At 43.6% G+C, this 12,908-nt stretch overlaps 1 protein-coding gene across 1 annotated transcript in view; it reads right to left on the bottom strand.

Moving 5' to 3' along the window:
* The window catches only part of MRPS27 (mitochondrial ribosomal protein S27), a 59,979-nt gene extending 47,158 nt beyond the window's left edge, over positions 1–12,821 (bottom strand). Inside the window, exons 1-2 of the mRNA XM_080924986.1 lie at positions 12,701–12,821; positions 8,854–8,931 (exon numbers count right to left, since the gene is read on the bottom strand). Coding sequence (XP_080781112.1) covers positions 8,854–8,931; positions 12,701–12,773 — 151 coding nt within the window. The 5' untranslated portion in view covers positions 12,774–12,821. The remainder of the gene's footprint in view (positions 1–8,853; positions 8,932–12,700) is intronic.
* Between the last annotated feature and the right edge of the window lie 87 nt (positions 12,822–12,908).

The following is a 12,908-nucleotide window of genomic DNA, read 5'->3' as shown; positions in this document are numbered from 1 at the left end:
CTGAACACCAGACCAGTGAGCAACCCTGTCTCAAAAAACAATGTGAAAAAAACTTGAGGCTATCCTCTTGTCTACACACACACATGCACAGATGTGCACATGCAGCCACCATCATGCATGCAAACACACATGTAATCACCTTACCCTTACAACTGATGTTTTGCAAGCACACAGTAATATCCTTACCCTTACAACTGATGTTCTGCAAGCACACAGTAATATCCTTACCCTTACAACTGATGTTCTGTCGAGCAAGCCGACTGAGGGAGGCTTTTAAAGATAATTCAGACCCTGTTATTGTTTCTGAACCAAAATGTTTTCTACTAATTACAAATACCCATATAAGATGGTCCCTCCTGCCCTTACAGTAAAAGTGTCAGGGAAGAACTGAATTCACTGACCCACGCTCAGTTTACAGGACAGTTCTGTGAAAAGCATTCAGGAAGTAGCTAAAAGCAGGAATCAAAGGAAGAAAGGACAAGGAATAAATGGGTACACTTCTCAGGCTTTCTCACTGTGAAGTAGCAAATCTTGAGACATTCAGAGACACAACTGACATCTGTTCACTGGTAACTTATCGTGCATTTAACTATTTTATCTTCTTGCCTCAGGGAAAAACACCTTGGTAAAGCTCCTAAAACCTAATATTTATATTGGTATAAATAGCCTTTTTTAATGCCTATTTTAAAAGTATTGAAGCAGGTAATGACAGCATCTGTAAAACCCACAGACCCTTAAACCCCTTCCTATCAGGGATCAATGATATTGTTAAGTGCACTTTCTCATAATTAGATACCCAAGCTACCAAGTCTATAGTATGACTACTCTTACAGGAATGATCAATATGAAGAATCACCTCCATTTATTCAAAATGTATACTGTATTTCTAAAAGCCAGGATCAGGAGCTACTGGCCTAATTAAAATGGCCTGCAAGGTTCCTTCCCGTGTCCTTCTCAGGAGTATGCACAGCGTCTCACCCATCTCAGGACCGAGACAGCTCGCTGATTGCCTCCACGCATGGTAACCAGATTCTATCTGAAGACTTCACACCAAGGCGTCTTCAGTGAAGTGGAATTGGCCAGGGCTTCTAACCAGGCAACAGCTGCAGAACCGCCATCTGATGAATAACATTGACATACTGCAGGGCAGAGAGGATCGCTGCAAACACACGACGTGCCCAATCACCTTGCATCACAAGTGAGTGCTGTGATGAATGAGGCAGAAAACAGGGGAGGGCGGGGCGGGGACGTGTCGAGGGGGGCAGGACAGCTGCAGCACACGGAGGCCAGCACCACAGGCTTCGGGATGGTAGCTTCCACAGCCAAAGTCACACTTCGTGCTTTAGTGAGGGGCCAACAAATGCCCAAGTTCTGTTCAATGGACTGTGCCAAAGACGTTGTTTTGCTGGATTCTCAGCTCCCCGGGAACACTCACTGAAGCCATTGGCTGTGGACAACAAATACTACGGGAAAATGGACCTGAAATACCAACTCTTCATTTAGCAGAACTGTCAACTACACAGTGTGAAACTATGTTTAGAAGAAAAACGTGGGATAGTATTAAAGTATTCTTGCTTGAAGATAGCAAGAGCCCTGAGGCTGTAAGGACACAAGAGAATTTATTGAAGACTTTTTATAATGATGGAGTGAACTAAGGGTTGACTGTGAAGTTCCAGGCCTTACATCCAGAGTAAGGGTCCTGTTCTATGTTCTACAGATGTGTAGTAAACTAGGGCACCCAACTCTCTCTGCAACAGACCCAAGAGCTGATGATGCAGACAGTCAAGAATATGAGCTGTGTAAGGACTACCATGCAGAAAAGGAGGCAGGACAGTTGTGGTGTCTAAGCCCACAGATAATACTAAGAAGTCCTATTTCTGGAATATGATGAACTATACTGCTTTAACAACTCTTTTTCCCATAAAAATAAAACAAAGCTTTTTAAAAAAGGAAAATATCATTGCCAGGGGCCACACCAAAACTCATACTTGGAGAACTTGAGGGAGTAACTGTAGTGTTAGTCACCCCAGGGGATCGGCAAGACGCTGTGGCCTGGACCTGTGGTTTTAATTACTGGTGGCATCAGAGAAAACCCAGGACTCTGTAAGAGGTGAGGCTGGTTAGGCTCTCGTGTGCAATCAGGTTGGAGCTGCTTTGTACTGGAAGGAGAAACTGGACCAAGGACCGCTATTCTCTGAGGACCCAACACAAGGGCGCTCTGCTGCCCCGGCAGCCCACGTATGCCTTCAAGGTAATCCCAAGCCTGCCAGGCTAAGGATTTTATTCAAAGAGGTTGTTCTCATACACAAGACCTAGACAGAAAAACTAATCTAAACAACAAGAAGCACATCGATCATTTCCTGGGGGCCTGGGTGTGGAGCAGAAGAGAGAAAGGGTATTAAAGAACTAGAGACAACTAACTGCCTTTGGAGACAACCGGACTATGATGTATACGGTCATATACAGCTCCACATTTGTCAAAACTCATTAAACTGTATGCTCTAGGTATGGTTTGTTCTTATGTAAATACTGCAACAAAGTTCAAAAGAAAGGGAAGACACAACAGAACAGGAAATAAAAACAGGCAGAGTGCCGCATGTCTATGTTCCGAGCACCCAGGAGTCTGAAGCAAGTTTGAGGCCAGCCTATGTTGCGTGTCTCAAAAAGCAAGCAAGCAAGTGAACACGCAAACAAGCAAGCGGTGAGTTAAAGCAGTGAGGCTAGACGTGAGAACTAGGGAACTCAGAACCAGGAAGAGGTGAAATCACACAGAAGGCAGCAAAGAAAGGCGAGGAGGGCAACACTAAGAGACACTGAGAACAGAATCCTTTCTGAAAGATACTGAGTTCCCAAAAGGGTAGATCAAGAAAATGAGGTGAATGTAACAGAAAAACGCATGCGCATGTGCGGCCGCTCAAGGACTCTGAGTGTGTGTAGAGGCCACAGTTCAGCCCTGGTTCCAGAAACACAGTTTCCCTGTCAAATAAGAGGGATCCCTGGGGCCTCCAGCAGGTTGGAGCTGGGACTCACTAAACTCAAAGCTGTCTAGGCAGTGTGCAGCCATCACAGGAACATGCTGCTCAAGGAAGTGTCTCACTGGATCTAAAGGAATCGAGCTCCCCAAACAGCACTCCTATAGAGTCCTCCAGACTGCAGCCCTCGGCAGGGCCAGAAAGAAGTGCACATTGTCATATTCCACTGTGAGTGAAAACTGGAAATGCCCGTCTGCCTTCTGTGTTTGCCGACAAGCAGGGGGCTGAGACAGGGATGGAGGGAGGGAAGGATCCACCCATACTTCAACAGCAGCTCATGTTTTCTGAAACTTGATGTTGAGTTTGTTCCTGCAGCCTTCTCCTCCACTCAGCTCCAGGATAGAACGAATCATCTCTCTAAGCCATAAAGTAACAAGCAGCAAAATCAAGAACCCAGAAACCACTAACTGTCTCTTGTCTTGAGGTAAGTGTGGAAAAGGACAACAGCAGGCCCAGAGATGAATGGTGTCCTGAGCCTTCCTAGATCTGTGGAGATCAATGAAATTCTGGGCTGTACTGACTGTTCTTTACAACTAGTACAGATGGAAACCCAGACACATTCTATACCAGTGGAAAGAGGACATCTGCAAATCAAAAGTGTGAGATGCTCTACAAAAGGTGATTTTGCACAAGTCTGACATGGGAGTGTGGCATGAGGAATGTGACATCTCAGTCCTCTGTAAGTGAAAAAAACATGTTTAAGACACAACGAAATGTGAACATGCAATGTTAAGGATGGCGTTATAGCTGTCTTTAATAATCTCCTTTGGTGTTACATATTAAAATACATACAAAATGTCTGGGTGACAGGTTCACTTAAAAAGCAATCTGATTAAAGGGTATAGAATACAGATGAAACTGAACTAACAACTGTTGAATCTAGTTTACCCCCGTGTTTCTACAAAAAAAAAAAAAAATTATTAAAGAGTGGGGAGAAAGTACAACTGTATGTGTGCTTCAGTTAGGTCCTTATTCAATTCGAGCATTAAAAACATGTTTATAAGAATACCAGCGACTGGTCAGAGGTAGGTGGATCTCTGTGTTCAAGGCCTTCCTGACCAGCAAGGGTTACAATGTGAGACCTGGTCTCAAAAAGCAAAAGTAGCAGAAGCTGATTGTTTCATATATTTATTTGACTACTTTATATATAACAATGGTTTTCGAAACATCTTATCTTTTTGAAATATACAACACACACACACACACACACACACACACACACACACACACACACACACACTGTCTGCTTCAACAGTCCAAAGGTTAGGAAAGGAGCAGCCCTAAGCTGATAAACAGCTGAAAGCAGATGGCAGTGCTGGGGTTCTTTACAGCATTCTCTACTTTCCCGTTTTACACTTTTTTGTGTAAAGTGCCTCTGGTGTTGCAGATCAGAATTTCGGGTGTCTCTGACGAAAGCTATGCACAAGCCAGTCTCCAAAGCGGGAAGAATGCGCCAGCTCCTATGCAGGTGTGCTCACTTTGTGGTAATTCACTGCATATGATCTGTGCATCTTTTTGAATGCACAAAGCAACGCAACAAGTAGCTATCAAGAAAATAGAGAAGCAGCATTTTAATGCTCAAGGACCCTAGGTACCCCTGAAACAACCTCACCCTCTCCAAGGAGGGCAGGCGGAGCCAAGAACGCCACACCCGCAGCGGCACCAATGGGGACCACCAGAGCAAATGCCTCATATGGGTCCTCCTCCCTCCTCCAATCAGGGAACCCTACCGGAGCACCTCACGGCCCTCCCAGAGCGATGCCCAATCACTGTGCTCCACATGAGCGCACGCTCCCCCCACCCCCTAGCCCCAGCGCAGATGGATGGAAATTTCTCGCAAGGACCACACTGCCATCTACTGCCCGACCTGCAGAGATGCAGGAAAGGAGCACCTGGAGCAGTCTCCCTGCTCAGTATCAGAGCTCCACCCTACAAAAGCAAGCAGTCATTCTATACAAAAAAAACAAAAAAAAAAAAAATGTGCATCTGTGAACCAGAGGAGGTAGGAGTTACATCCTGTTAACAAGTGGGAAAAAAATACAGCGTCCGAAGGCTCCCTTTTCTTCCAAGCAGTCTATATTCCAAACTTCACTTCACATCAAATATACACAGAGACATATACAAGGGACCCAGGGACCCATCCATTCTGCATATTTCTAGGATGAATGTTTAGGGACTAGGGCAGACATCACCCTTCCCTGATTTTGACATGGACAGCGACAGCTGGAAGTGGTAGCATTGGGACACAAACCCAGTTGCCAGCCTCGGGTGCAGAATCCACGTCATGCTACTGAGGGAAGGCACAAGACAAGCTACAGAATAGGAAAACAGTCTGACTGGAGGCAGAGGGGCAGCAATGACTGGACGTGCTCAGTAAATGGTAATTTACTCAGCACTGGTCTTAACAGGGAAGAGACAATTGGCCCCCTGTGATATTTATGTGTCATAGGTTATCATTGTATTCTTTGGCAAACATTCTTTGTTTATTCATGTGACCAGAACAAAGACCACTAGATTTGTGTCCATATAAATGATCTAACTATAGCAAAAACAAGACACAAACCGTGGCATGCCGTTTCCTTGTCTTTCCTCCATACCTAGGAAAACGTTTAACAATAAGCTTTCCCAGAATGCATTGTTCCTTTATTTATATTTCCATTGCACTGTGGATAATTCACAAGTGGCACATGACAACGATCTTTGCTATGTAACTATTTGAAGCTACATCAGAATTATCCTAGCACGTGGCTTCTAAGAGAAGAATGACTAAATTCAGAGGACATCTTTACATACACATGGATTATTGTGACTTTCTTGATGACTGGATAGCTAGTACTTTCTAGACAGAAGACAGAGAGACTGTATAACACGCAATGGTTTGACTCCCCACAATACCCTGCCTGTTGGGAACCAAACTCTAACCATGAAATGGAAACCTCAGCCAGGCCAGGGAAAACCCCATGAAGATGAATGGGAATTGGAGCTATTGGATAAGAATCAATAACATCTAACACCAAGCTCTTGTTTCTAACACCACTCACTGCCCAGGAAAAGGAATGAGAGTCCCTGAGGAAGGGCTGAGACCAGGCTAGGGAAGGGAAGGCACTAAGCCTAGAACACACTGTTAAGTGAGAAGGCAACGGAGAATAACTGAGAAACTTTCTATTAGCCAGGCAGCACGGGGACACTGTACTCCATACAACAGCAGCAATGAGTGGGAAAAAATCCCACCAACCAACAACCAGCAACATAATGTATGACCACAGTCAGATAAAAGAGAAGGGAACAGAAGGAATGGACGTCTGCTGCCTAAGGGAGCACACTGCTGTCAACTAGTAAACACGCAGGGGTTGTGGGAGGTGGAGAAGCATCACCGCGACCTTTACAGTGTAGACTGACTCCGGCCAGAGGCATGGATAGAAAAAAAAAAAAAAAAAAAACTAAGGGAAAAGTTGAGAAGCAGCAGGAAATCATGGTTATGTTAAAGGTCTCCCTACTAGTCAAGAAAACCGCTGGTGTTCAGCTGAGAACTCAGATGTGTGTGACTAGGACGTCAGAACTGACATGCACAGTGGGGACAGAGACAGCAGCTGTGTCCACATGGGACACCAGACAGGATCACATAATCACAGTAGTCTGCACAGGGAAGCAAAACCGGAATCCAATCATAAAGAAAGGTGAGAAAGTCGTGAGAAATAAAACAAGGATAAGGAACAATTTCAAACTAAGAAGACTTGATTTAAATGCAACATGAAGCTGGAATGCATCCTGTATTAGAGGAAGAAAAAAAGTTTGATAAGGGACATTTTGAAGTTCAGTGACAAAACATGTGAAAAACAGCATTAATGAACGAACTCAATGAATGTGCTGTGGTAGATGACGTGTGCACGCACAAACACACACCCCAGGATGAAAAAACAGAAAACGTGAATATGGGCAAAGGGTAGAGAGGAACTCAATCATTTTTTGTAAGTTGAACATTACTTCTAGGGGCTAGGCCACGGGCCGGTGAGTAAGAACGCCTGCTGCTCAGGTGTGAAAAGTCCGAGCGTGAGTCCCCAGCACACACATCAAAGGTCCAGAACGGTTGTGTGAGTCCCACCTTCCCATTCCTGGGGGGTAGAGGTGGTAAGCTTGCTTGCTTAGATGTGTTGGTGGCCAGCTCACCTCCAAGTTCAGTGAGAGACATTTTTACCACTTTAAAACCTGTTTCTAATCCATAGAACTAATTTTATTTTAACACATGAATGCAAAGTACTTTCATACTTAAAAATAAGCTGGATTTTTTTTCATTAATGCATTCTTCAATAAAAATTGACTAAAAATAGACCTTTGACGTATTCAGACCATTATCGAAAACTGTTCATTTTAAAAATAAAAATGTCACTCTAGGTACACCTGCGATGTCTGATTTCCCCAGGATAGCTACATCCCAGCTCTTCTAGAAGGATCCATCCCAGAGGAGGGCTGTTCTTATCTAACACAAGCGCGGAGAAACTGTGAGGAGTGGGCACATGGGGGTGGGGGGCTGTGCTGGGTCAGCACAGGAATTCATCTGCACAGTGCTAGAGTCTCAGCCCATCTATTCACTCCACTGTCAGGACACTGCCTGCACATTTGGAGACGTGCTTGTGGGGTCAGTGACTTCTTTTAGGCCTGGGTAATTTGTACAAGGAAGGATGCTTGCTATCTGTGAACTATAAAACAGAGGACAAGGCAAACAGAGGGTTCTTTGAGCTTACTGCTCACTATCTTTTCCTGGCTTCCGTGACATTGCAAATTTGCTTCCAAATCTGTCACTCGCAATGACACCGTAAAACAGAGACAAGCTGCGTGGAAACCACAGTGCAGTGAACAAAAAGCAAGACGAAACTGTTTACACAGCCTCAGCAGTGCATCACCGAGGGGGACAACACACAGCCTCAGCAGTGCATCACCGAGGCAGACAACACACAGCCTCAGCAGTGCATCACCGAGGCAGACAACACACAGCCTCAGCAGTGCATCACCGAGGCAGACAACACACAGCCTCAGCAGTGCATCACCGAGGCAGACAACAAAGACAGTTTCAGGAACACAGGGAACAGCAAAGGTGATCCTCCATGTGTGGATGTGACTCTGTTTAAGACTTAAAATGTACTTCTGTGAGCCGTGTCATCATAGAGGTATCTCTGTTTTTAAGATTTATTTATTATATGAGTACACTGTAGCTGTCTACAGACACACACAAAGAAGGCATCAGATCCCATTATAGATGGTTGTGAGCCACCATGTGGTTGCTGGGAATTAAACTCAGGACATCTGGAAGAACAGTTGAAGGACCCTAGGAGCTTTCGCCAGCCTTACACCCACCGCCTCAGGTCAAGGCTAAGCCAAGTTCCACTCTCCACCCACAGTCCTTGGGAGGAGCAGGAACATTCTTGAAAACCCTGAATGTTCTGACTGATAGTCACCTGACGCTCTGATCCCATGGCCCTGTCACAAGTTTGCTAGCCAATAGATTCCAAGGCTACTTCGCTTAGCCAATGAATTTAAATGATAACCTTGCTCATGTGACCTGTACCCCTAAAGAGTATAAAAACTGCTTGTAACAGCCTTTCGGGTCTTACTAATAAACTTCTTGCTTTTGCATCGATCTCCCGTCTCATTCATGGAAGCCTCAAATAGATAAGACTCAATTTGGGTCTTACACAGTCAACCTTCTTAACCACTGAGCCATCTCTCCAGCCCATCGTAGACGTATCTTAACCTGCACGCGTCATGTGAATGTATGATGCGAGGTGTGTGGAGTGACCACAGACGAGTGTATGGCAGTACCTACCCAGATGGTATTGCTCCTTCTCTCTTGCTTCCCACTGGTGGCTGTCTATGTACGCTGCAGAGAGCAGGCATCTTTTACCTGAGGGAAAGACAATCAGTTCAACGGGCATGTCTCACGGATCTTTACTGAACACGGCTTCTGTCTCATTTGCAACTACCAGCTTATGTATTTTTTAAAATTCGAACATGATACTATGACTACCAGACAGTTGACAGCAAGACACAGAGCAATCTGAAAAGCTCCACAGCAGTTTTCCCCAGTGAGCGTGCTGGTCCTTCTCACTTCTGATGTTAAAACTGAAGTTGTTTATTCTACTAAGTATAAACAGCCTGTCAGACTATGCTAAGTCATTAACTAGATGTGTTAGTTACCAACCCAGAAAACACTACCATTTGACTTGAATTAGCATATTTATCAGTACTTTGCACAAAACAAAGAGAAGTATATACCAAGACTAGGTTGTAATGAGACACTATTTAGTAATTTAAAAATAACCCTGAAATCATTATGTTAAGTGAAAGACACCAGCCTCAAATTATGCCCCACTTAGGAAGCATCAGAATAGGGAAATCCAGAGAGAGGAAGTAGGCCACACATCACTTAGAACTAGGAATGGGAAATAAGGAGGTAAGAGTGGCTGGTAACAAGGCATACAGAGTGTGATAAACCTCAGTTGGTTGTAAAGATACGTGCACAACATGGGAAGTCACACAACTGTGTACTTTCAGTGAGTCGTACAGCATATGAATTCTATATCAAGAGAAGGGAAAGAACTCCAAAATACAAGGCAGACACCCAGCGATCATAACAAACCACACAAGGATTACAGCCTAAGTTTTATATCAGTGAAGAGTGACTGAAAATGACACCTAACTTTGATTTCTAGCCTCTACATACATGTACACAGACAAGCACGTACATGCAAGCACGCATATGTATATACTCAACACACACACACACACTTTTTAAAAGAAAAACACAACAACACACTCAACTTTCTATGATGCTTTGTGCATGTCAGAAAGATCAAAGGTTTTTCCATCAATGTGCATGAACTGAGATTCTGTATAATAATGTTACAACCAAAGAATTTCCTATGGTCAGGGCCAAAGCCGGAAGGAGATGGACAAGAAACAAAGTGGAAGATCTAGATCAGACTCTCAAACTGTGGTTTAATGAGATGCATATGAATCTCATTAAAATGCAGATACTCTCTGGGTAGGCCTAGAGTGCAGAATTCTGCTTATCTGACAAGTACTCAAGCCACATCTGAGTGAGTAAGAGACAGACTTCAGACTCACTGGCTTAGGTCTCAGCCTGCCCAAAGCCTCTCAGCACACGCCTTTCAAAATATTTGTCTGGTCAGGCTGAAGTGTCTGCAAATTCAAGGCCAATCTGCTCTATACAGTTTCTAGCCAACCAGCCCTACATAGTGAGACCCTGTCTCTAAAACTAGAGTGTTTAAAATCTTTCCAAGCTGATTACCCCTTAGATCAATATCCTTGGAGCAACAATGTTCTCTAAAATAAGTACCTTCAGTACTTAGTTCAGTCTCTCCATGGAATTCTGTAACCCTTTGATGGACCGAAGTTCACATTTGGTGAAAACATATTTGTTCCTATAGCCTTACATATTTTCTTGCTCTTTCAGCCTTTTTGTTTTTTGTTTCTGTGTAGTCCAGGCTGTTCCGTAACTCCCTTGTAGACCAGGGTGGCCTTGAACTCAGATCCGCCTGCCTCTGCCTCAGGTGTTGGAATTAAAGGCATGCACCACCACATCTAGCTCTACTTTAATCAAATGTCTCCCAGCATTTTGTTTCTTTTGTGTTTAAAATAAGGAAATGTGGTTGTGGAAATAGACAAGCTTTAGCAAAATAATTTAACTTTTAGCCCTTGCATTTCGAGTGATAAATGCTTTGAAAAATTGGGCAAATCAATCTCTGAATCACTTTCATAATACACAAAATGAGGGAATACCGCCTATCAGTGAGGTAGCTGAGGACTCAGCTGTCTACTAATTATGCTAACAAGTAAGCTTTCTTCCTCTGTCTGACCTTTCAGTATATCTGTCTTTTTGTCTCAGTTCATTTTTCTTCCATCTTTTGATCATTTTAGCTGTACCCTTCCATCCTATTTTAAGACTATCTAAAAGTCTCAAAGTGTTGCATATACTGGCTGATCTGTTATGAATTCATACAAGCTGAGGACCTGAGTCAAGGTATTTATACACATCCCCAAATCCATCCTATGTGCTTACACTGCTTTCCTATAGCCCCCATTTACGGTCTAATGCAATGTCCAAAAGACTTTCTATAGAAATGAAAATGTTGTATTCTCAGTTGTCCAGGACAAAAGCCACCAGCTACATAGATCCACTGAACACATAAAACACCAAGTGCCACTAAGAAACTTAGTTTAGTTTTTGTTTTGTTTATTTTTAAGATTTATTTATTTATTTATTATATGTAAGTGCACTGTAGCTGTCTTCAGACACACCAGAAGAGGGCATCAGATTCCATTACAGATGGTTGTGAGCCATCATGTGGTTCTTGGGATTTGAACTCAGGACCTCTGGAAGAGCAATCAGTGCTCTTAACCGCTGAGCCATCATCTTTCCAGCCTGAAACTTAGTTTTTAATCTTATTTATATTATATTTAATCTTATTTATCTTCAACTTAAATTTAAATAACTACAAGTACTAGCAACTACCTTGTTGGAATAGCTTGTCATAAGTTTGCCTGTTTAAACTGAAACCAAACTGCTAAAGTAAATGTTCTCTCAAGTTGCTCTAAGTTTCCTTTGTTAGAATGGTTACCCCAGCCATTATAAGCAACCAACTTACCCTCCTTTGTCTACGAGAGTGGGTCTTATTAGACTTCAAAGAATTTACTATCAATCACAATTAAATAAATATGCTAAGGAGCTCTACAGGTCATTCTTATTTTTGTGCCAAATATCATCATATCAATTTGTCAAATGTGTAATATGTGACATTCTTACCAGGTAGCTCAAACACTTCATCTTTAGAAAACTCTTGAGGACAACTATGAAGTTTTTAAATGGTTGTACACTTAAGAGTGTGAGCAAGTGTGCACTGCTTTTCTTTTTGTAACTGGTGTTAAGGGAGACTGTGATTGAAAATAGGCAGCACTGGAAATATCCAAGTGTGGTTAGTTCATTTTACTCCTGGAGTCTGCCACATCTTCAAGGATTATGAGTTTGGTACCACTACAAACTTGGCTTTTCCAAATACTTTAAAACATGTTTTCACCATCAGGTCCACTAAAAAGGCTTTGCGTGATGTGCAATTCAACTCAAGACATCAAAGTCCAGTACTAGTTTACCTACTAGGGGAAAACTGTAACAAAAAGAAACGTCATGCAGAAGTTGTGACCAAGGTTATTAGGCAAAGTGAGGCTAGTATTGAAATTTTCTTTCCCGAGATAAAGACCATGGGTTCGGACTATCAAGTACGAAGCAGTGAGGAAACTTTTACGTGATGACCCTCCGAAGAAATCTCAGGGGAAGAAAAATGTCTACCCCCGGAGTCAATATATTCGGGTTTTTCATGATCACCAAAAAGGCAACTCGTTTAACACATTAAATTTGCAAGACATACCACAGCCTTCCTCTACTTTTCAAAAGTTTGGAATGGCAGGCACTACTAGCCTTCAAGGAGATGGGTTATTTTTCCTTTCTTTGCTACCAATACCCTGAACGCCTTCTCTAGCAACCGGATCCCAGGAGCATTTATGCTCTTCTTGGAAGCCCATCGCTCCCCTTCATTCACTAAACAGCGTGCGGAGAGGCCGAATGGAGCTACCGCTCCAAGGCAGCAGCCACCAACCTGCCAAGGAAAGGCGAGACGCGGATATTTTCCGAGCCAGGAGCATTCCACACCGCACCATGGGGGCCGCCATCTTGGAGCGTACCAAGTGGAATGCCGGCCCGGGAGTCAGACACAGAGGAGGGCGGGACAGAGTTCGCCTCCGCCGGAAGTAGACGGACCACATAGGGCGGCCCTCCCCTGCCCGGGTCCCGCAGTTGGTGCGGTC

Source organism: Micromys minutus, assembly GCF_963924665.1.
Source record: "Micromys minutus genome assembly, chromosome: 11".
In the NCBI taxonomy this organism is placed as follows: Eukaryota; Metazoa; Chordata; class Mammalia; order Rodentia; family Muridae; genus Micromys; species Micromys minutus.
Note: the sequence above shows the minus strand (reverse complement) of the source record. Positions and strands in the feature narration are given on the sequence as shown.